Here is a 21,509-nt window from a genome sequence, read left to right as displayed (position 1 = left end):
AAATGTTTGGCTATGCTGGTGGTTGCCTCTGTCAAAAACAAAGTGAACCATTGTATATATCTTGTAACCAGGCAGGCTTGCATGTAACTAATGTGTAATACACATGTGTGACTCTAAATAGGTTAGGTTTAACTCATCTCTCTGATTTATTTCATGCAGGTTTACACATTGAAAAATAGCCTATAGTTTCAGGCCACAGTCTCAGCAGTGTTAAACCAAAATTATCATTAGAATGATACATATACAAACCAACGGATAATGACGATGATACTACTGATACACACAGCAATCCAAGTGAGCATCCCAACAATACCATTTTGTTAGGCCTCAAACAGTGTCAAACTCAAGGCCCAGCTGATGATATTCCCATACCAAAAACTACAGACGTCTTTTAAATATAAACATGGCTAATTTTACAGCCTAATTTTGCACTCTAGTCTACTTTTCCAAGAGCTTGGACCTTGGACTCACCAATACACACAACACAACACCCCTTTTACAACAAAATATCTGCAGTTATGTGACAAAAAACCTGCAATTTGTATTAAGTACAAAGCAGTTTCACCATGTAGTTGTCGCCATGCAATTTCTCATGTCCAAAATACTGCATTACTACATGTGCAAAGAATTTATCAAAAACTGCTGTTTTGACACTCTTGACACGTTGCAGTTTTTTTTGTTTTGTAAGGGACAACAGTCCACAAATCCTCAGTATGTATGTGTGGTCGACAACGATGCTGCTGGTTAAAGTATTTTTTTTTCTGATGAATTGGCATATGCTTTGCATAGCCTACCATGGTACTATGGCTTGTGGATCTGTTTAGTTTAAGTATCTCTCAGTCACCAACCTTGTTCTGCTTCAAGTCCAAATCCAAAACTTATAGGCAGCTTATTACATTTTCTATGGGTCTGAGGCTGGGTTTGCCAGGCACGTGAAAGCTTCAGAAAAGCTCACCTAACCAGTGACCACACATCTTACACTTAATAGACAGAGCCGTGTTTAATGTAGTGTGCCAGCTTCCTTCCACCCTAGCGCTAATCTAGCGGGCCTCTGAGCTAACACTGCCCCTGGCTCCAGTCAAAACACATTCCATCCCTGTAACCGTGGTGAGGCACATGCTCCCAGTGGCAAACCCCCACCCCAACCAACCTAATACAAATACACACTCATTTCTTCTTTCTGTTGCCCCTCTTCCTTTTTGTCAGTGTGTTCCTCCTGATGTTAAATAGGATTGGCCACTGTGTGGGAAATGCCCTACCTATAGCATTAGAGATTTAACACCTCTCCTGTGTAAATCTGAAAAATGTGGGAAATGGGGAAACCTCAGTTGCTCATATTTTCCCTTTACAGTTGACTTAAAATACATATGGTTACCAATTGATTGTATATACAGAAATAACAGGTGGTGTTCTGTTCACCTTGCATTGATGGTGTATGGATCTAGCCCAATGCAATGATCTACACTGCAATACCTCGGTTTATTTGTGTAAATCTATTAAAAATAATTCAAATAAGATATCCAGGAATATCCATGTAATGCATCTGAAACTGAAGACCATTCACATTCAATAAAATTGTCTGTATTTAATAGGCAACCGCACATGAGACATTGAATCTCTACCCAATGAAAATTGAATGGAACTGCCCTACTGGTGGAAAGCCAAACCTCAGAAGTCAGTCATGCCAAACTAGAACAACTGGATATAGCAATTCAAACACTGACAACGTAGAAATAATGCTTGGAATAATAACCCTGAAACTACCTCAAAATAAACACCTACTGGGTGCACCCAAATCAATGAAGGTTACATTGTTACACACAGGATATGAACAGCTCAGATCATTTCACCCGCTACAAGCGAACTTGTTTTGCAGCCATCTATAAGGTTACAACCAGACAGACACCCCACCGGCTTTGACAGTTTTATACACAAATGTTTATTCGCTCAAATTAAACAGCATTTCAATAAGAACAGATGGGTGATTGATGAAGATTGAGGGGCATTTCCTAAGGGTCATAATACACAGAAACCATGACATAAGTAATAGAATGCTTACCAGGCCTTGCTGCCAGATTTTTTTTGTTTAACTTCTTGCAATGTTGCTACTTGCCTTCTACTGCAAATCCTCATTGAAAACATTTTTCCAAACACAAAACATCTACAAGCTTGAAGAGTCATATTTTCATCCCCCGTTTCTCGTTATTAAAAATCAATCTACTGCTACAGTGGCCGTAGCTTGTTGGTCGCCCACAAACAGAGAACTATAATAGCAATAATAATAATAAAAAAAATGGAGCAGGTCCTTGAAACCAGGAAGGATGGACAAAAAGGACAGAGGAAAGAGAGAGAAAGAGTGCACATTCAGGTTTGGTATGATCACAGGAAATACTCCAACTCAAATCGAACAAAAGGGTTCTTCTCGTCGTTGTAGACCAGTGGGTAGTGGGCGATGAGAGCGTCTTGGGAACCGATGTAGATGGAATTGTAGATCTTCCAGTACACGTCTCGCACCTTTCGGGCCGGGTGGAACAGACCCTGTTGAGAGACAAACATGAAATTAGCACTGAAACAAAACCCCACTATACCAAGGGTCCCCCATAACCATCCCAACCCAGCAGATCAGATCAGATCAGGGTTATCGCTCTTAAGACTCATTGGGTGTTAAGCTATCCGTCATACTTGATTTAGTTTAAGACTAACTATTCCAAGTGAGCCAACCAAAAGATCTAAAGCAGCTGACGGCATAGGGAGGATTGACTGGTGTCAATTGAGGATTTGTGTGTGTGTGTGTGTGTGTGGTGACGTCTTACCTGTAGGCAGTACTGAAGCATGCGGCAGGGTCCGATGGCTACTCGCAGGCCCTCCAGTGCGCCCATCACTGCCTGGATGACGTGAGGCGACGTCTCAAACACGTTGGGCCACACGTAGTTGAGCAGGTGGTTGAGCGAGTCCTCACAGCCGAATCCGTACACGCCCAGGGACATGTGCTGCACCACAGCACTTGCCGTTTGCCTGTGGACCAGGTCTCTGCACAGGGGACACAAGAGAGCGGTCAGTGGAGGAAGAAAGGATTGCCCACCGTGCAAGGGCAAAATTTAACACGTGCCGTCATCATTTTCACTACAGTGTACATTTTACACATCATTCATGCACAAAGTCACTTAACTCACTGATTTTGTGATACATCACATAATCACACGATACAGCAATCGGGGAGGCATTTCCCGATAAGATAAGGTTTCTTACAAGTGCTGACAAGTTGCTGTCTTCAAAATTGAACATTCATGCTCAAATGTTAACACTTTTATCATAGTTACATTTTCTGATTTTTATTTACTCTCCCGTGAGTGATTGTAACGTATGGGTTTACAGAATAACCGGAGGCGGGTCTCCTCACCTGTCCATCAGCGCGTCCTCAAGGAGAGGCGTGACGGCGTAGATGTAGTCCTTGCCCATCTCGCCGATGTACTCAAAGAGGAAGGAGAGCGACTTGAGCACGCCGTTCTGCACGTTGAGCTCTGGCACCCGGTACTCGTTCATCAGCGCCGGGAGCACGGTGAAGGGGGAACACGTCTCGGCCACGATGGCGATGGCAACCGTCGTGCACACGCGGTTCTGACGCTCCTGCACCTTCAGGTTGTTAAGCAGTGTGGCCAATACGTCATGAGGACTAAGGAAGGGAAAGAGAGCATGAAACATATTTATTAGTTGATCATATGGCTGTGGTAAGTAACCAATAAAACTCCACTTGCCCCTTCAACTCTGATGGATTCAATAGTGTCCATCTTATTACTATTACATAAAGACTGACATAGACAACTGAAGCTATGATCTTTATCCATTTTATTACCATCACATAAAGACTGACATAGTCAGGGCTTAAAGCAAAGAAAATTCTAAGCCTGATGTTCTCAAAAGTTTTTGAAGAAGTCATAGTCCTGTAGGCATATTGACCATTTTCAAATCTTCACACAGCCCAGCCCACACCTGAATTCAGGCACAGTGCCTGAACACTTTAAGCCCTGCATATTGACGACTGAAGCTATGATCTTTATCCATCTACCTAGTGTTGGTTGCTATGGTGTCTATCCAGTACCCTTGTAGGTCAAGGACTAGGACTAGATTTGCCAAAACAAAACCCAAACTTACCCGATAGCTTTGGCAATGTAGCCGAAGGTGTTGACAGCAGCTCTGCGGATGGCCTTCTTATGGGCTTTCAGGAGCTCCAGCAGCTCGAAGCAGATGCGCATCCACTCGCGGGCAGAGACATATTCAGCTCCCCTGTAACATGAGACCAGCACTTAAGCCTTGGAATTCACTATGGAAAATCTGCCATATTTCACTGGATAAACACAGTGGGTAGACACTTGTGCTCGTGATTCACGGCGAGCTGTAATACACAGATAGCTATGGATACATTAGGCATTTCCTATGAGAATTAATGAGGTTGTTTTTAAACCATCATTTCCAGTAACCTTTAATAAAAAGGGAGAGTTGCGATTGCTCATAAGGCTGGACGGCACTGACCTGTCAGCAATTCTGCCCACCAGGTCAATACAGTTCTCCTGCACCTTCTCATGTCTGTTCTTCAGAATGGGAGTCAAACGCGGAAGCAAATCTTTGATGGGTGGCGTCATCTTATGCATACCTGCAGAGTTAAAGTAAAATCAAATTAATATGTGGCTCAACTGCAGTCACCTCATTACCATACACTAATAAGCCAAAGAAGAATTTGGATGTTTGGGGGAATTACTGACCGATGACGTTAACAATGGCCTTCAGCGCTCCAAGGATGCTGCCCAGGACCTCTGGGTACTCCTCTCCCAGGTACTCATACAGCACCACACCCAAATGACCCATCAGCTTCTCCTACAATGGGGAACAAGGTTACAAATATTAGCAAGGACAGGAAAGGCTGCACAAGTGTGCCACTAATGCATGTGTCTAAAGGTGTGCATCTTTTAATGTCCTTTTCCCAGGGTGTGCGCGTGTGCATCCCCTTCCACTCACCTCCTGACATGTCTTCATCACCACGGCGGTACGCGAGATGAGGTCGGCGGCCTGCTGACGGACTTTGGCAGACTTGTTGTTGAGACGCCAGAGGACGGTACCGCAGATCTGAGGCAGGTAGGGCTTCACGCGCTTGCCTAGAGCATTGACCACAGTACCAAATCCATTCAGCATCACAGAGTCCTGGAGAAGACAGACACAAGTTACTGATGTGAGAACGAAATTCACCAGCTTCAAATTCTTCAATTCACCTCACCATTTTTGAATCCGTCTCATACTAAAAGAGCTATATCTAAAAGCCAAAACTTCTAGGTCAACATGTACCTTTAATATAACTAATGCCCTCCTTACACTGAGAGACCTGGAAATGATTTTTGAAAGACTAAAGACTAGAGTTTTTGTGTCACAGACTAGTCCAGGGGGTCAAGAGCATGCAGATTAGCTTCGGCATGTTAACATACGCCAAGTATGGCGCCGTATGGAGCATTTGGAACCAGCTCCATGCAAGTCTGTGTTGGACACGAGGTCTCATGCGCGTACATGTTGGTGGGCGGGTACCTATCCGGCGGTTATAGCCAAACGGGCGACTCCACTCGGTCTCCACGCGCGTTCCCAAGCAACTTTTTTTTCTTCTTCTTGTTACGTGGCAAGCAAGGTATGTGCATTACAGACACCCTCTGAACTGGAGGACGACTCTTTTTACAGAATATCCAATAAAAATCGACATTGGTCCATGCGTCATTTCCAGCTTTGGAACTTGGCGCATGGTCAGAGCTGACTGGCGCTGGACCCGAGCCCCAGTGTTCAATATGGTGTTGACTATGAATTGGCCGGATTTACTAGCCTAGCCTCCGCCATTCATTTGTATGGAGAGCGGGACTCAATCACACTCTCCAGTTATATATAATACCTCCATGCAGTCAGACTATGATTATGCAACATCTAGGGATCTTACAAGAGTGCAACTAGATTCCTTTAAAATATTTCCCATCGTGCACTATAATAGGAACTCAAACGATAGCCTGCTCATATCAAAGTCATATTTTCGTGTTTCAGCAGCACTGTTTCATGTGTGACATCCCTAACCGATATACAGTTGTTCCATCACATGGAATAGCCGACTAATAATTTATAAGAAACAAAATAACAAATAATCATATAGGCTACAGCTGTCGCCTACTTTGCCCCTTCCTCTTTGGTGTTGGAGAGGTCACTATTGGTTTTTATATTGTTCATGTCAACATTTGCATGACTACAAGACTCGCGATATCAAACATCATAACGTCAAAACTAGAAAAAGACTGACTCCGACTGACTTAAAAACGCTAAGGTTGGCACCTTACACTAAACGATCTAGTTGCAGGAAGCGCACCGCAACTCCCGTACAACTTCCATGATTTCTGTCCGACTTTGGAAATGTAGTCACCGTCTGTGTAATTGCACGAAAATCCTACAATGTTATGCCGGCATTAGTAACATCAAACAGTTTTCATGTCGGAGGACATCCCCACAAGCCATATCCTTCTACCCACTATTTAAATCCCTTAAGCCCGTGCGAGTGGCTCCTCACCTCCGTGGTCTGCTCCTGGAAGGCGTACAGGATGCCGTCAATCAGCTGCTCCTCCAGCTTGTGGTCGATGTCGGCGGCGCCCAGGTTGCCCATGATCTTCTCGATGGTCTCCATCACCATCTTTCTGTACTGCTCAGCCTCGTCCTTCAGGTCGTCCACGATGCGAGAGATGATTTCTGCCGCTCCCACCTTATTGGCCAGCTCCACTGTGGTGTCTACCAGCTGTGGAATGAGACAGGATTTTTAGTGATATAAAGCGTTACACTTTAAGTAGGGGTGCACTATAACACAAGATGGTATCTAAACAAACTGATACATGTCATGTCAGATACATGTATACAGGGCATGAAATTGGCACCCGCCCACACGCCAAATGCGGGTAACTTTTGTGATTGGCGGGTGAAACTGTCAATGTACCTGCCACGTTGGCGGGTAGCCAATAAGACAACACAACACTGAGCAAGGAGATGCACTGTCCAGATTGCCGTTTGTAGGCTATGGCTCGAAGAAAGCGAGATCAAACCCATTTGCAGGGGTGGGTAGTAGCCTAACGCGGAACGGCAAACGACTTTCCTTTTTCAAAACGGTAGCCTACTTTTACTCTTACTCAAGTACATTTTTGAGCCAATAATCTACTCTTTTACTCCGCTACATTTCAATTGCCTTACATTACGAGTACAAGTTTATTATTGGAGAAAGTATCTCGAAGAGGGAAAAGCGCACCTCTCCTTTGGAGAAAAGAAACAGGGCTTCAGAATGCGTTAGCCCACGATTATAAAAGTAATGCCTGGCCTAGCTAACAGCTCAGTTAACACAATGACGTACAGTTGCTGCATCTTCTGGTGAGGCTGCCAGAGTAGCAACGAGACTAGAGGTAGGCTATGACATGACACGGAAACTTTTACGTATATTCATTTCTGGCCAGCATTGTTCAACAATCACATTGGACAAGGAAAGTAGGCCTACAACTTAATTTACAAGCAAATCAAATGCACTGGAAATCGAGCATACAAGTTAGAAAAAGCCTAGCATTCATTTATGTAGCCTCAATTGTTGCAGGACATGACATGAGACGGTCGGCTGAGAAAACAGATAGCCTGCCCAGACAGTCGCTCTGCCCGAGTGGATATGCCTAGGCTATTATAGCCTAAATATAGGTCTACCCGTATGGTGAAGTTATAACCAGACTTCTAGCAATGCAAAGCAGAAGAATCAGCTGCAATGTATTGGAAGACTGCTTTTCAATCCATAGCCACGTAATGCTTATTCTGGCTATGACAAAGTATATATAAATATAAATATAAAATATATTTGAATTGGGCTTTTAAAATATGTTTGACTATATGATTAGCCTACAGAGGAGGAGAAAAGCAAATAGGCATAAAGGATACTTTTGTATCCCTTTAAAGGTCCATCAAAAATATAAAAATGTAGGCCTACAAAAAAGTAACTTGTTAGGCCTACTTGAGTAGTTTATTAACAAAGTACTTTTTTACTTTTACTTGAGTACTGTAATGTGTATTCTGTACAAGATCAAGAACCATTCTTATGCATTTTCTGAGTCGTTCACCTTTATTTTGGGCACAAAATAATTTTGGCTGGTAAAAAACCACTGTGGCAGGTGGATTTCAAAATTCACCTGCCACAGTGGCTGGTGACCAAAAAAGTTAACTTCAGGCCCTGCATGTATACCATATCTAAAAAGCTTTAACCATTTTTAATAAATTAATTAATCTGGGTTCGTAGGCTCTACCTGTCTGTAATTGCGTCTGTCCAGGGCCATTCTGTGCTGCCAGAAGTGCTTGAAGAACGGGGGAAGGATCTCTGTCTTAATGTAGTTGGCCTCAACACCATCTGTGCCACAGCACTGCTTCACCACCTATGAAACACACATGAACAGAAACGTATTAAGTCATGTACATTTTCAACTGTACCGTGCAAGGTTTAGATGACAATAACTTGTGGGTCATGTTAACTATCATCCAAGCCTTTGCACAGAATTGAACATGGCTGTACATATGTTGCAGCGACTGTGCTATGCTAGTGGAGTGCGCTGATCACATGTGGCACAGCGAGGCTCACCTTGAGCACAATCTTCTTCATTTCCTCGTCGGGAGACTGGAACTCTCGGATAAGGATAAGCATCACTTCCCTGGTGTAGTAGTTGGCGTACTCTGCGTCCATGAGGGGGATCAGATAACCGATGGCCTTCAGGAAGGCAGCCAGACCCTGGGAGAAAAGACCAACAATGCTTTAGCCCTCCTGACTCAAATGAAGACAGTGCCGCTTTAAACAAATAATAAAATAAAAGCCTCATAATGCTGAAAGGGATCCCGACTCACCTTTCCTCTGTGTTGCCTGATACCCTTCCACAGGGGCTTCAGCACGGAGTCGAAGGACTCGATACCGTATGGGGTGGCAGCTTCAGCCAGAGCAGCAATAGCCAGGGCACTAATGGTGCGCACCTTCTGCTGCTCGTCCACCAGACCTGAACACACGACAACAAGGAAGGCCGCTTAGATGCACATTTCTGATGTACGACTTACAGAGCGTGCAGCATTGAATATACAGAATTATCAAAGCAAACAATGGGATGAAGGACAGAAAAGCTAGAACTAGACTGACCATGTTCAATGATCTCCACCAAGCTGCGCAAGTGGGGCAGGATGGCACAGCCCATGAGGATGGCGATCTGCTGGACGATCTTGATACCAGTGTGGCGAGCCTGCCAGGACTTCTTGCTCTTGCACACGGCCTTGAGGAAGGGCAGCAGGGAGGGGATGCCCAGGGCGGACGCCACCACGGCAAAGGCACGGGCTGTGGTGTTTCTCACATACTCGTCCATGTTGTCAATGTCGGGCCTCATGGTGGAGATCATGGTGGCCAAACCAGCGGCCTGGGGAAAACCACCAAACATGCATCTTTTAAACAGGCCGAGGCAAGAACTCATAAATTGCTTATGTCAATTTCACAGGGCATCACTTCAGATGCAAGTTAATTAATCTATGATGAAATGTGTCGACATAGGAACTAGCAGGGTCTTACCTTGGCTAAATTAGAGATAATCTCTCTGCCTTCCACTCTGGCGTAGTAATCTTCATCAATCAACAGGGGCTCGATAACCACCAGGATCTGTTCAACAGAGGAGACCACATTTAATCAGCAAACTAAGTATTTCTCATGGTCACCAACTCCTCAATAAGCAACAAGGGCAGAAGGTGTGAACATTAAAATTATATTGAATTATCCCAAACCTTGAGGTCTAGTGAAGGGGGGAAAAACAATGCATCCACCGTTCAACTCACCTTGTGTACATATGGTCTGACCAAGTCATCCAGCTTGTACAGGATACGATCAATGACTTTCACCAGCAGATGGCGCTCTTGGTCCTCCAGTGTGGGAGACATGAGCAGGGGCAGGATCTGGTTGAAGAGGGGTCCAGCGCCAAACTCCCGCGCCTTATCTGTGATCTGTCTCAGAGCAGCCTGGGAGGACACACAAGAGTGAAATCAATTTAAGTACAGCTTAATGGATTATACTGCACAAAAAAAGAGGAATGAACGGCTGTTAAATTGGGGAGGGGGGGGGGGGGGGGGCGGGGCTCACTTTTCTCATGGGTGGGGTGCCATTTTTGATCTTCAGCAGCAGCTTCATGATCTTGCGCTCCTTCTGTTCCTCAGGGCTCAGAGTGGACTCATCCACCTCCACCTGAAATCATACAACACGCTTCAGGTTAGACACAACATCGTAACACCACAACCTCGTTGGCCCATCACAGATCATGGAAGGTTAATTACATTAAGAGACTTGTCGTGACTATAGGCAAAATAACTGTGATGCAACATCTTGCATCACCCAAAGTTAAACTAATTTCAACTTTTGAGGCAAAAATGTAAAAAAAGAGTCAGGAATAAAAAGTCATGTCTGAATGAGGATGTATTAAAAAAAAAAAAAAAAAAAAAAAAAACGCACCAAGAGCTTGTCGAAGTACTGGATGTCGTCTGGCTTGAGGAAGGGCAAGTTGCCGGAGGGCTGGTCGTTGACCTGCTTCATGGAGCGGTCCTCCTGCTGCATGTGGAAACCAGTCATGCCCCCAATTGGAGTGGGCGTGGCCGAGAGCTTGCGGGCCGGGGTGCGGATGGGAACATAGCCGGCTGGTGGTGGCAGAACCTGGAGAGATTTAAGACATGGAGTAAGACACTCAAAAAAGAAACAGACAACAAACCCATAATACATGGTTCTATAAACAAAACAAATGGAGACCATGTCAAGCTGATCACTATGGGACCGTAAATAGGATGCTTCTTATTTTAATGCGGGCACGTGCTTGGCATGACGTGTTCTCATGACCGATTGTGTCCTTTTCACATCGCTGTTAGCAATTGGCCGAACGTGGACATTAAGTACCTTGTATCCCTCTGGAAACATGGCGTCCAGCTCATCGTCGGTGAGTGGGCGGTTCCTCTCGTCGATCTCCCTCTCCCAGCGCCAAGCCTGCAGCTGCTCTGGGGTCATGCTCATCAAGTGACCTGGAAACACAATCAACCACTGCTGTTCAACAAACACGTCTCAACTAACCACAACTCGGAGGAATATTGTGTTATTTGTGCATACTGGTTCACCGTTAACACTTACCTGGGGTGGGGGTGGCCATGTTCATGGCTGGCGTGCCGATGGGAGTTTTTCCGGGTGTGAGCAGAGGGGTGGAGGAGCCAATCTGGCTGGCGGGCGTCTCGTCCCAGCGGGACTTCCTCTTGCTGGCCCCGGGGGTGGGCGTCTCACCTACAGACTCTTCGCCTCTGTCTGTGCGCGGTGTCTCGGCCCAACCGCTGCCATGGCCAGGGGTCTCTGGGGAAAGGGCATTTGGAGAGGCGACGTCAGTCTCGAGACACGGCTTCGTTTGCCCACCACTTGTGTACTTGTGCAAGAACATCGACGGCATGACTGATGCAGAGCACGTCTCTTACCTCTCTCCGTCTTTGGCGTCTCGTCCCAGCGGTTTTTGCGCACGCTGGGCGTGGAGCTGCCGTGACCGGGGGTGGCGTCTCGCCCGGGCGTGGCAGCGCCGGCAGGGGTGTGGCTGGGGGTGGGTTCCCACATGCGGGAGCTGGGGGTGGCACCGGGCGTCTCACTGCCCTTGGGGCGACCTGGGGTCTCGTCCCAGCGGCTGTTGGACGGAGTGTGTCCAGGTGTGTGTCCCGGTGTCTGGAAAACCAAAAACCAGATACATAAGCAACAGTAAGAACAAATAATAATAATAATAAATGAATAAATCTTACGGATACTGAAGTTGACTAATATTTAGTAGACACTTTTATCCAAAGTGACACAGACTAATAACTGCAGGGATCTAACCCGGGTCAACCGAATGAGAGTCAGTGACGTTACCGCTAGTCCACCACGCCCGCATATCATACCAAAACCATAACTAGTCAAAACAGCATGTCCTTTCAATTGGATTTGTAAGCCTGGAGGTTACCTCAGAGCCAGCGTCAGCCTGGTCCCAGCTGGACAATTTCTTGGGGGTGGAGTTGCTGGGCGTGCCTGGGTCAGCGGTCTGATCCCAGCGGCGCTTGCGCTTGGCGGCAGGGGCTTGCGAGGCACCAGAGCCGTTCACCACTTTCAGGTCTCCGGACTTGGCCTTCTCTACCAGCTGCTGCCTGATCTCTTTCTGTGGAGAGGGACCAACATGGGGCACATTAGCGGAAAACATCAACACCGACTAGAACACACAAAGCACCCCAGAGCAACACGGGGGTTGTGCCTTGCTCAAGGACACGACTGTGGCAGCCGGGTATTGAACCCTCAACTTTCTCTGGCTACTCCCTGCTAGCTCAGTTCCTAGCCACTATGCTACCACTGCCCCAATCATCATGTTAACAGTAATCGGCAGTAATTGAATTTAAGTTAACTGTACTGTATTCAAAAGAATGGGGGAGAATAATAGTGATAGACGGTACCGCACCTCTTCCTTGCTCAGGTGCTGCTCCCTCATGACGTCCATGTAGGTCCTAGCCTGCTGCTTTGGGTCTGGTGTTTTCCCCCCTATTCGAAAGAGCACCAACATACATACCAGACGGTTAAACAGACGTGAGCTGCAACGGCTGCGCCCACACACTCACACATAAGCAAAACAAGACAGGCACCTAAACCCTTCACTTTACAGTCAGTCTGACTTTACTTAACTCTCCTCTGGTGTTCATTACAGCTCGGTCACAAAGGAAACAAACAGCCCTACATACAGCTACACAGTCATGGCTCTGATACATTAACAGGCAGGTACATTGATTGACTCGTTTTGCTTTGTTTGTCTTTTAAGGAGTTAAGGAGAGGATATAGCCATCATTGATGCAGGGGGTCCTGGGCTGTGCTCTCCAGAATACGTACACTTTCTGTGCCAAGGGTCCATCTGCAGTCAGACTTCAACCGGCAGAAAAGAAGCCTAGAAAATTTCTCTTTACCATTAGTAACACTTTGGAAAAGGGTTGGAACTCACACACAAAAGCATACCACCTGTGATGTGAACGTCACTCAGAAAAAAAAGAAAGAAAAAAAAAAACTCTTTTCACTAACACCTCAATGAGAGAGAAAAAACTGAATTGGATTTTTTTCCCCAAAGAATTACTAAATGAAGACAAAGTAAATTACAGAGCAATTTGACTTTTCAATTCTATTTGACTGAATTTGGGATGGGTGACTTCCTCTTCTTTGGGACACTTATGGATTTTATTTTCTTTGCTGGAGTAATAAGGGGATTCTTCATCTTGTAGCTCTGATGTTAACGTGCAATTGTATTTCTAGTCATCTTTCAAACACAGAGCATTACTCTGGCAGTGGCCTCATCGTTACAGGCCAAAGATCGGCCTCCATGGGCCCTGGTATAACTACCAAAACAAAAACCTCTCTTCTGTACTTTGTTCACCATAACCTACACAGGATGAGTTGCTGCACCCTTAAGAGAGTGCAGACAGGACTGGCAAAGCAGTACTGCTGTAGGAGAGAAATTAAGGACAGTTAGTATGGGCCGGTTGAATTGTAGTACACAGATTTTAAATATATATTTCCATTTTACAGTAGATGTAAAATGGAAGTATATTTACATCAACAATTTTGCATACAGCAGATGGTGTGTCTATCTCCAGCTAACTACATGCAGGCTGACAGTCCCCTATGTTAAGTTTTGCAGAGGTGCTAAGGTTAGCCTATCGTTGGCTGTTACTGACGGGTGCATGTGAATGACCCCTTTTTGAACTAGTTAGGCTTTGTGACAGGCAGTGGGGAACTCTGGGGAAAACGCAAACTTCTTGAGTGCATGGAACTGTATGGAAAGTAAAGCCAGAACATATAGTCAGTAGAAAACCAAAGGCCACTGCTAGGTAGTCATCAGTAGCCATACATTCCCGTTTCTGGCCAAGTCTGGGAAAGAAAAACAAAACTCACTTCCAGGGGCAGAAGGCCAACAGGAAGTTTTCTGAGAGTACCAAGAATTGTAGGCAAGCAAGAGATTTTTAAGGGTCACCACAGCCATTCAGTTGCTCTTAGCTGGGAGAAGTTATGCGGTATTCTCATTTTCTCAAGAGTGCTATTCCCATGTGCCCCACATATTGCCAACTGGACCATCAACGGTGGCCCACAGTGGACATTTGATGACACTGATAGGCAGAGCTATTATATAACAGCAAGACAGATCGATATATTTGACATCCCGTAGCTATTGCACCACAGGTGGTCATGACATGACTCTTGCCACTAAAATGTCAACCCACTAGTGTCTGAACTGTATAACTATACAAAAAGCCACATGAGGGCTGAAGACTTCACTTAAGAGGGGCATTATGTTGAACACTGAGTGAAGAGGCTGATAAGCTGGGTAGGATCAGCACACTATACAGTGCCATATTCTTTAAGAGGTTTCTCAAGTTAGAAATGAACTTTGATATGAAGATAATCTAACAGTACTTCTCTAGTGTAGTAAAAAAGGCATTACAAAAGGACTTGTGCTAACTATTACTATGCTAAACCACTAAAATACCACAGATTTTAGGAGTCTGCAGCAAATCGGAAGGTTTGTGAGCGGTCCAGTCGGACTAACAGCATGATTATACATATAAGCCTATATGAAGATTTTCAGAGGTCTTCTAAAAATAAACTATGAGCACATCTTTGTTCCATCGGATCAGAAACCAGACCTAGGCTTATATGTGTAGCTGACTTCAGCAGGTGACGGAGGGGGTGATTTCATTGACGTCCAAGGCAGAGTGCCAAAGGGACTAAGTGGTCAAGAACTGCAACATGTCTTGTATTAGATCAGAGTTTAAATGCCCTGCTTTAGCTTCTGAACCACACATCATGAAAAAAAAAAACTCCACATTTCCACCCAGATCCATTAACCCTTCGAGACACACATGTACACACCTACCTGCAACCCACGTCTGGTTGGGCTCACTTTAAAAAGTCGGCACCCAACTTCCACTCCCCAAAAAACACACCGCACCTCTCTCCATCTTAACAATTGTAAAGGCACCCGTTACATTTCTGTTTTGTCCGTCAAGGAAACCTTGATAATAATTTTGGAGATTTTTTAATTCAAAGAGCTGTGGAGGGAGAGTACACCCATCTGACCCTTGACAAAATGAAATAGAGAGATACGAAGGGAAAGCCTGTCTGGGGAGCAAGCGAATAGGTGGTGCTCGAAGGGTTAAGCACCAGAAGAAAAGGCTGGTTTGGACCACAGGTGGTTCTGGTAACTGACTGGGAGGGTGGGGTAGGGAAGCATAGGAACAAGTAGTGCATATCAGGATGGAAAGAGGACAAACAATATGGCGGGAGGAGAAGTGGCATGACATTTACCATCTGCAAAAGGGTCGAGTCGCTCTGGAGAGATGATCATCTGACGCCTGCGAGCTTTGTACTCGTCCTCACGGTCCACGATCTTCTGTGGCCGGTGCTCCGCAAACGGATCGTACTGAAAGAACCAAGAAGACAAGAGGTTGATTTAGTCAAGTTCACAACAAATTAATTAATTCACAAATTAATGGCACAATATGAGAGTTAATTCATGGGTCAACAATGTCATTCTGTGCAGGAAAGGACTACTTTGAACAGAGTAGAAAATAATAGCATTTTGCTCACCTGCTCATCGGACTGTGGTATTGAATTGAGTATCGCCACCGGAGCATGGTACCCTGGTTTCTTTTGACCCAGTAAACTGGTCGAAGAGTCCTCCTCGTCGTCCTACAAAAAAGGAGAGATAAAACTGTCTGGTTAAGCCTGGCAGTGCCTGGCTATCCCAGCATGTACACACATCCACAGCCAAAAAAACATGGACATCAGAGCCATCAGGTCCCCCTCAACACCAGAGCAGTGGAAGGGGACCAGTCCAGCAGGTTTTTGTTTAAAATAAATAAATATATAAAATGATGGACTTACATCCTCCTGTTCATTGGCAGCAATGGAGGTGACATATCCTGCAAAGCGGCTGTCACTGCCTCCATAGATTTCCTGGTCGTAGTATCCAGTGGAATCAAGCCCAACACCCTCTTCTCCTTGCTCCACCAGGGCGGCTTTCATCCCCTGGATCTCCAGGATCTGCGCCTCTATGTCTGCAAATGACAGAGGGAAAGACTAATGTAACCACAGTTTTAACAGACGGTATAGCCTAAACATTTAGAGAGGATTTTCCCAAACACTACATCAACTAACAATCAGATAAACTCATATTCAAAATAATTTACATAACCATTTAAATGGGCAGCCGTGGCCCACTGGTTAGCACTCTGGACTTGTAACCAGAGGGTTGCCGGTTCGAGCCCCGACCAGTGGGCCGCGGCTGAAGTGCCCTTGAGCAAGGCACCTAACCCCTCACTGCTCCCCCAGTGCCGCCGTTGTAGCAGGCAGCTCACTGCGCCAGGATTAGTGTGTGCTTCACCTCATTGTGTGTTCACTGTGTGCTGTTTGTGTTTCACTAACCGATTGGGTTAAATGCAGAGACCAAATTTCCCTCACGGGATCAAAAAGTTACTTATACTTAAATGACATATCCAACCAGATTAAAAGTGTGGTCAAATTATTCATTGTGTCTTGCACCAGAAAAATCAACCAGGGATCTAATATCCAACATTGTCAACGCACTTGGACGTGTGCAATAATATATTTTAACTTAAAGTTTAAAAAAAATTGCCCTCTAGTTATCATTTATACAACCACCAACAATACATCATAATAAAATTTAGAATTGTCTAACTTCCCTCAAACGTGTTAGTTTTCAGGAGTCAACAACAATGTCTGAAATCTTACCCTGTTCATCGATGCTTTTTTGATGCTGAAATGTAATTATGTAGCCTAAACATTAATATAATTACTGACCCGAGTACCTTTCCATGTACAACAGTGAGGTGTTGATAACGGGGCCTCCTTACAACACATTACAGTACCTCAACGTTACGTAGACTGTGGGGAGTCTCGTGAAATAACATTTTAGAAAACCTAGAGAATTACATTTTAGAAAACCTTGCACGTTAACGTTAGTGCATCAACATAAAATTTGACCGACTTCAGTGATCATAACGCAACGCTTCCGTGACCGATGTGAGACAGCGAACCGTGCCAACACGGTCATTCTTCCGTAGGTTACATCAATGTGGCTGGTTTGACTAAAAGCCTCTCGTAACGTTACACTGACCGATCATATCTCAATTCACTAAGCAACCAATGTAGATAAGTATGTATATGGTAAAACTAAGATTTAATTTGATTTAACGTTAAATTAATTGAGTAGCTAGTTACGCAGACCACTCGCCGCCAGTTTAACTAACGGTGATATTAGCCAGGGGTGGGCCCACACGTTTCAGTTGAAGACTCTGCTAGCGCTAACGTTAGATACAATGAGTCGTACTTTTGTTTAGAACACAGCACCACACCGCCAAATGTGTGTGTAACTTCATTCACGGCATTGCATGCAATTTAAGTTGAGCATTTGTCAACATTTGAGTTTGCACACCAACTTCCATGCGCCATTTTGGAGTTAACGTTACAGGCCATACACAAACAATAGATAGTTAATTTAGCAAACACCAGGTTGGCACAAGGAACATTGTATTTATGGTGAAGCTGCCGGTTTCCAACTAGAGAATAACCGATGAATATAATCCAAGTAGCTAACTTCAAGTAAATGCAATTTTGAGTGCGCAATATCTAGGCTAACTATCTACCTCGCTAGCTGAACACCACGCTAGCTATCGCTACGTTGTCTTGACGCCATTATGTATTCACCGTAATCTGCCCACTGTAAATGGCATACTAAAAACATTAGGCAGCATCACAAATTCATTATATTGTGTCAAATTGCAACGAAAGCTTTAACATGCACAATATATAAATCCCACTTCTATTGATTCACCTTACACTTTAAATTGTATTATTACCTTCGTGTGTTTTGGCGATCTTCGCCATTTTCGTGGTGCGTATCTACAAATCCCGGAAGGCCTGATAAAAATATATCCGCCTCTTGTGAAGGATTCTGGGAAGTCCATGTCATAATAAAAGTCTGAGCTTTAAAAAAAAAAAAAAAAAAAGTAGCCTTTACATGATAGAAGTATAGAAAAAGTTGTGATTGTGGGATTCTTCAAGGAAGTTTTTATTTGCAGATGATTCTGCACACAAAGATAAAACCATAGCCTAAACGCAGAACTAGGCTATGTCGAATGAATGTAGGTGGATGTCTGATAATAGGGAATCACTCCATTTAGGGAAAACAGAATCCTGTTCAAGTCAAAGATAACATTGAACAAATCCTTTGGTTTTAAGGTTTAGTTGCAAACACTGTAGGCTACTCACTGCTAAGGACTCAGTTAGTTACCTTGACTGTGTGTTGAACAGCCATGTCAGGAGAGGGACAGGCTCAGGCTCAAAAGATGAACTTGCTTGCCAAGATGAATCAAGAGCACATCTTTGACCAGGTAATAAGGGTTATACACAAGGTAATAAGATTACACTGAATTTCCCCATGAATTCATCTGGATTCTTCTCATTCTTTCACACAATCTTATGTCACAGACAAATTGGAGGTGCAAACAATATCAGAGTTTTGGTTGATTTGACCATCAGTTAACTTTGAAACAGGCACTAGATAGATAGATAGATAGATAGATAGATAGATAGATACTATACTTTTGATAGACAATAGAAATACATTATAGGAGTGATTAACGTAAAAAAAAAAATCTAGACTGGAGTAACTCAACATTTGACACCTCCCATATGTTTAGTGTTCTAAAGACGTCAAATAGCCCATTACAGTTACTACCAATTTGATAGCCAAAGAGCCAGATGTGAACACACATGGATGGCTATAAAATTGTGTTTTCATTATACAAGGACAAAATACTTTTTAAATCCTTGAGGCAGCTCCTTACTATGTGATCTGCTAGTATATTTTTACTACCATATTTCTCTTAAGACTCTGTCAGGACGATGCTATCAGGATCCAGGCATTTATTCTTTTCAATGAGGGGCCAGTGGCCCTCAAGGGAGAGAGGTACATGTTTGTGTCACCCCATCATGGGTTCCACCAGTGTTCTCAGTATTCTCTGACTTCTCAGAAACAGTGTACTAACTTTATGTTACAAACAAAAGAAGGAGTGACCTCTAGGTCCAACCCAGTTTGAATATGCAATAGAAATGGAGGATGAGGATTAGGCCTTCATCAGGTCTGGTCAGCTTCTATTGTCTTTTAATTAAAACTACCCCCTTTCCTGGGAAGTTCCTCAGAGGCCTGGACACATGCTGTTCTACAAACACTAACATTTCACACCTGGTGATAGGCAAAACAAAGGATGCTTGTGTAGCAGGCAGACCTTGTCTGCTTGCTTGCTCTTTCTTCCTGGTCTTTCCTGGCCCCTCTGCTAATTAGTGGGTGGGGCCAATCATTCAATTAGGCCCACCATGTGCTACTTTAGGAGCTCTACAGCAAGAGGCTCGGTAGGTTCCACTGTTGGTCCCTCGGCTGAGCACTGGGGTCTACCGGCCATCAGGTATGTTGCTGCCCTAATGCTGTAGACTAAAATGTGTTTGGTTTAGCTAAGCTCCATTTCTCTGTAGCCCTAGATGGATGGATATGCTATCCTCATCTGCTGTCAGTGGAAAATTGCCATAGAGAAGAATATGGGTATGTATAGCTCTAAAATAAATTGATGTTTGGGGAAATGGTATCAGGTTTGATGTGTTTTGTTTGTCTTCCAGGTAGCACGGCTTTTCCATCCGCGTTGCCCTCAGCGTAGGTCGTGCTGCTGTCTTGTCTGTCTTAGTTTTGTTTGGTTTCTGTTTAGCTTTGCTCGCAACTGCTTGCATTGTACTTGTACCCTTTTGTTTTACTTTACTTTATTATCTTAGTTATACAGTGTCTGTTTTGCATAGTCTGGGAGCAACAACTTTTAACTGTTTTGTTAATTTGGCAGGCAGGGTTCTCGCTGGCGGGAGGCTAGTCCGTCACCTAGTGGTGGTGCAGTAAAGATGCACATTTTGGTGTGAATTATCAGAATGTTTGCTGTGGTCTGCGGTGTCATGATTTGATCTTTCTTGCTGTGCGTGTGCATGTGTGTGGGCTCTAGGGCACGTTCTCAGTAGTCTGCCTCCCCCAGGTAAGCCCCTGCCTTGCTCATCCTGCTCCATCGTGCCTCCCCTATGGAACCTGTGTTAGTTGTGATCATTTTAAATAACAAAAGTGCAACAAGAGAACATAATAAATATTTTTGTACTTTCCTAACCCAGACTAGTCTTTGCAGCTCTCCCCCCTTCCTTTTCCCTGGCTTTAGTTAAATAAACTTGGTCATGTTTCCACTGGAATTCACGTCTCTGGCTCGTGTATACGAACCTGTGTGCTATGGTGCAATTATGTGTTCTCTTAACTCATTTCCCTGGGTGCTAGGCCCAGGGTGGCGTAGTCTGGCTAAAGTGATTGGCTGTTAGTGCCGCTTTCCCTCTTCGAAAACCTTGCCCTGCTACACTTGCATACAGACCAAAGACACACACAGGGTACACATGGGTACAAAAATCACAGATGACCATAAGAAGTACGCAGTATGTACATTTACAGAAATGAGGCTGATTCACAACACTTTCAGATCTCAATGGCGATACAGCGTTTGTTTGCACCTCCAACAGCATGGCGTACCTGGTTACTCCCCAAAACGCCCTCAAATGCCCGTATGTTTGTGTGAAAGAATTCTCCTCTCTCAGCCATCAGTTAATCCATCTGTTGATACAGTGCCTTCATTTCTGACATTACCAATACACATCCATAATCTAAGTAAATGTTATATGCCTAAGTGAACATTATGACTTTGGCCTGTACATTGTTTTATTTCTTTAAAATGTTGTCAGACCAGAGGCATAGGCTACTAGCTTAAACTGACTTCTGGGGGATTGTTTTGACAATCATGTTAGCGGTCATTTACTTCCTGTAGGTTACTATTTAATATGACATGGCCAAAGAGAAGGAAATTATATGTGGATCATGGTCATACGATTTGTCAAGTCTCTTTTTTTCTCCATGCACACAAGGCTCTACTATCTTAACAAATACATTATAAAGAGGTGATTCAAAACATATTAAGATCCATTGCTGTCAATTGTGTTGGAGAGAGGTCCATTCTGTTCCCAAATTAAAACACCATCAAACTTGTGTTTTTGAGAACCACCTCAGATAAATTATTAATATTCTTTCATACCAACGATATAGCACGATGATATTGTTAAAATAAATGGTGAGTTAATTTTCCGTGTGTACAGAGGTGACCTAGCCTGGGTGCTCAGTCCCACCAATTTGAACATGACAACGTCAGGCTAGAGGTGATCAAGAAGCTAGCAATTATTGTCCAAAAAGTATTGCTACACCACAATACTCAATATGTTGTCCAATGGTGAGTCG

The 21,509-nt window shown here is 44.2% G+C and overlaps 1 protein-coding gene across 5 annotated transcripts; it reads right to left on the bottom strand.

Annotated features, from left to right (window-relative positions):
• Positions 1 to 1,915: 1,915 nt before the first annotated feature.
• sf3b1 (splicing factor 3b, subunit 1) lies at positions 1,916 to 18,095 on the bottom strand. 5 transcript variants are annotated; one of them, XM_076263963.1, is made up of 25 exons: positions 18,007 to 18,095; positions 16,013 to 16,185; positions 15,716 to 15,817; positions 15,434 to 15,548; positions 12,549 to 12,628; positions 12,063 to 12,254; positions 11,551 to 11,788; positions 11,219 to 11,431; positions 10,991 to 11,112; positions 10,556 to 10,753; positions 10,190 to 10,291; positions 9,889 to 10,068; positions 9,629 to 9,715; positions 9,209 to 9,479; positions 8,926 to 9,071; positions 8,666 to 8,812; positions 8,337 to 8,462; positions 6,584 to 6,805; positions 5,014 to 5,196; positions 4,761 to 4,872; positions 4,531 to 4,651; positions 4,153 to 4,284; positions 3,401 to 3,673; positions 2,814 to 3,030; positions 1,916 to 2,538 (listed from the first exon to the last, which is right to left on the bottom strand). In XM_076263963.1, exons 1-25 carry the CDS (start codon positions 18,032 to 18,034, stop codon positions 2,380 to 2,382), a joined length of 3,939 nt encoding a protein of 1,312 aa, XP_076120078.1. In that variant the 5' UTR covers positions 18,035 to 18,095; the 3' UTR covers positions 1,916 to 2,379. The 5 variants fall into 5 exon arrangements, with proteins under 5 accessions (XP_076120078.1, XP_076120079.1, XP_076120083.1 ...); XM_076263964.1 differs by lacking the exons at positions 15,716 to 15,817; positions 16,013 to 16,185; positions 18,007 to 18,095 and adding an exon at positions 12,971 to 13,025 and having other exon boundaries at positions 15,434 to 15,493; XM_076263968.1 differs by lacking the exons at positions 1,916 to 2,538; positions 2,814 to 3,030; positions 3,401 to 3,673; ... (15 more) ...; positions 11,551 to 11,788; positions 12,063 to 12,254 and adding an exon at positions 12,971 to 13,025.
• Positions 18,096 to 21,509: the final 3,414 nt, after the last annotated feature.

The sequence above is a fragment of the Alosa pseudoharengus genome, unplaced genomic scaffold (assembly GCF_046254945.1).
Source record: "Alosa pseudoharengus isolate Yale_2024_CS ecotype anadromous, Long Island Sound unplaced genomic scaffold, YU_APseudo_1.1 YU_APseudo_1.1_scf_3, whole genome shotgun sequence".
Taxonomy (NCBI): Eukaryota; Metazoa; Chordata; class Actinopteri; order Clupeiformes; family Clupeidae; genus Alosa; species Alosa pseudoharengus.
This window is presented reverse-complemented; position numbering and strand designations above follow the sequence as displayed.

Bases quoted from the DNA above. Each gene is read 5' to 3' on its own strand.
- sf3b1 (XM_076263963.1), bottom strand. From the start codon at position 18,034: ATGGCGAAGATCGCCAAAACACACGAAG. The intron at 11,432-11,550 runs GTAAGAGACGTG...CCCTTTCCCCAG, and splicing joins GACGCCAAAGACGGAGAGAG to AGACCCCTGGCCATGGCAGC. The intron at 4,652-4,760 runs GTCAGTAATTCC...TTAACTCTGCAG, and splicing joins GGCCATTGTTAACGTCATCG to GTATGCATAAGATGACGCCA.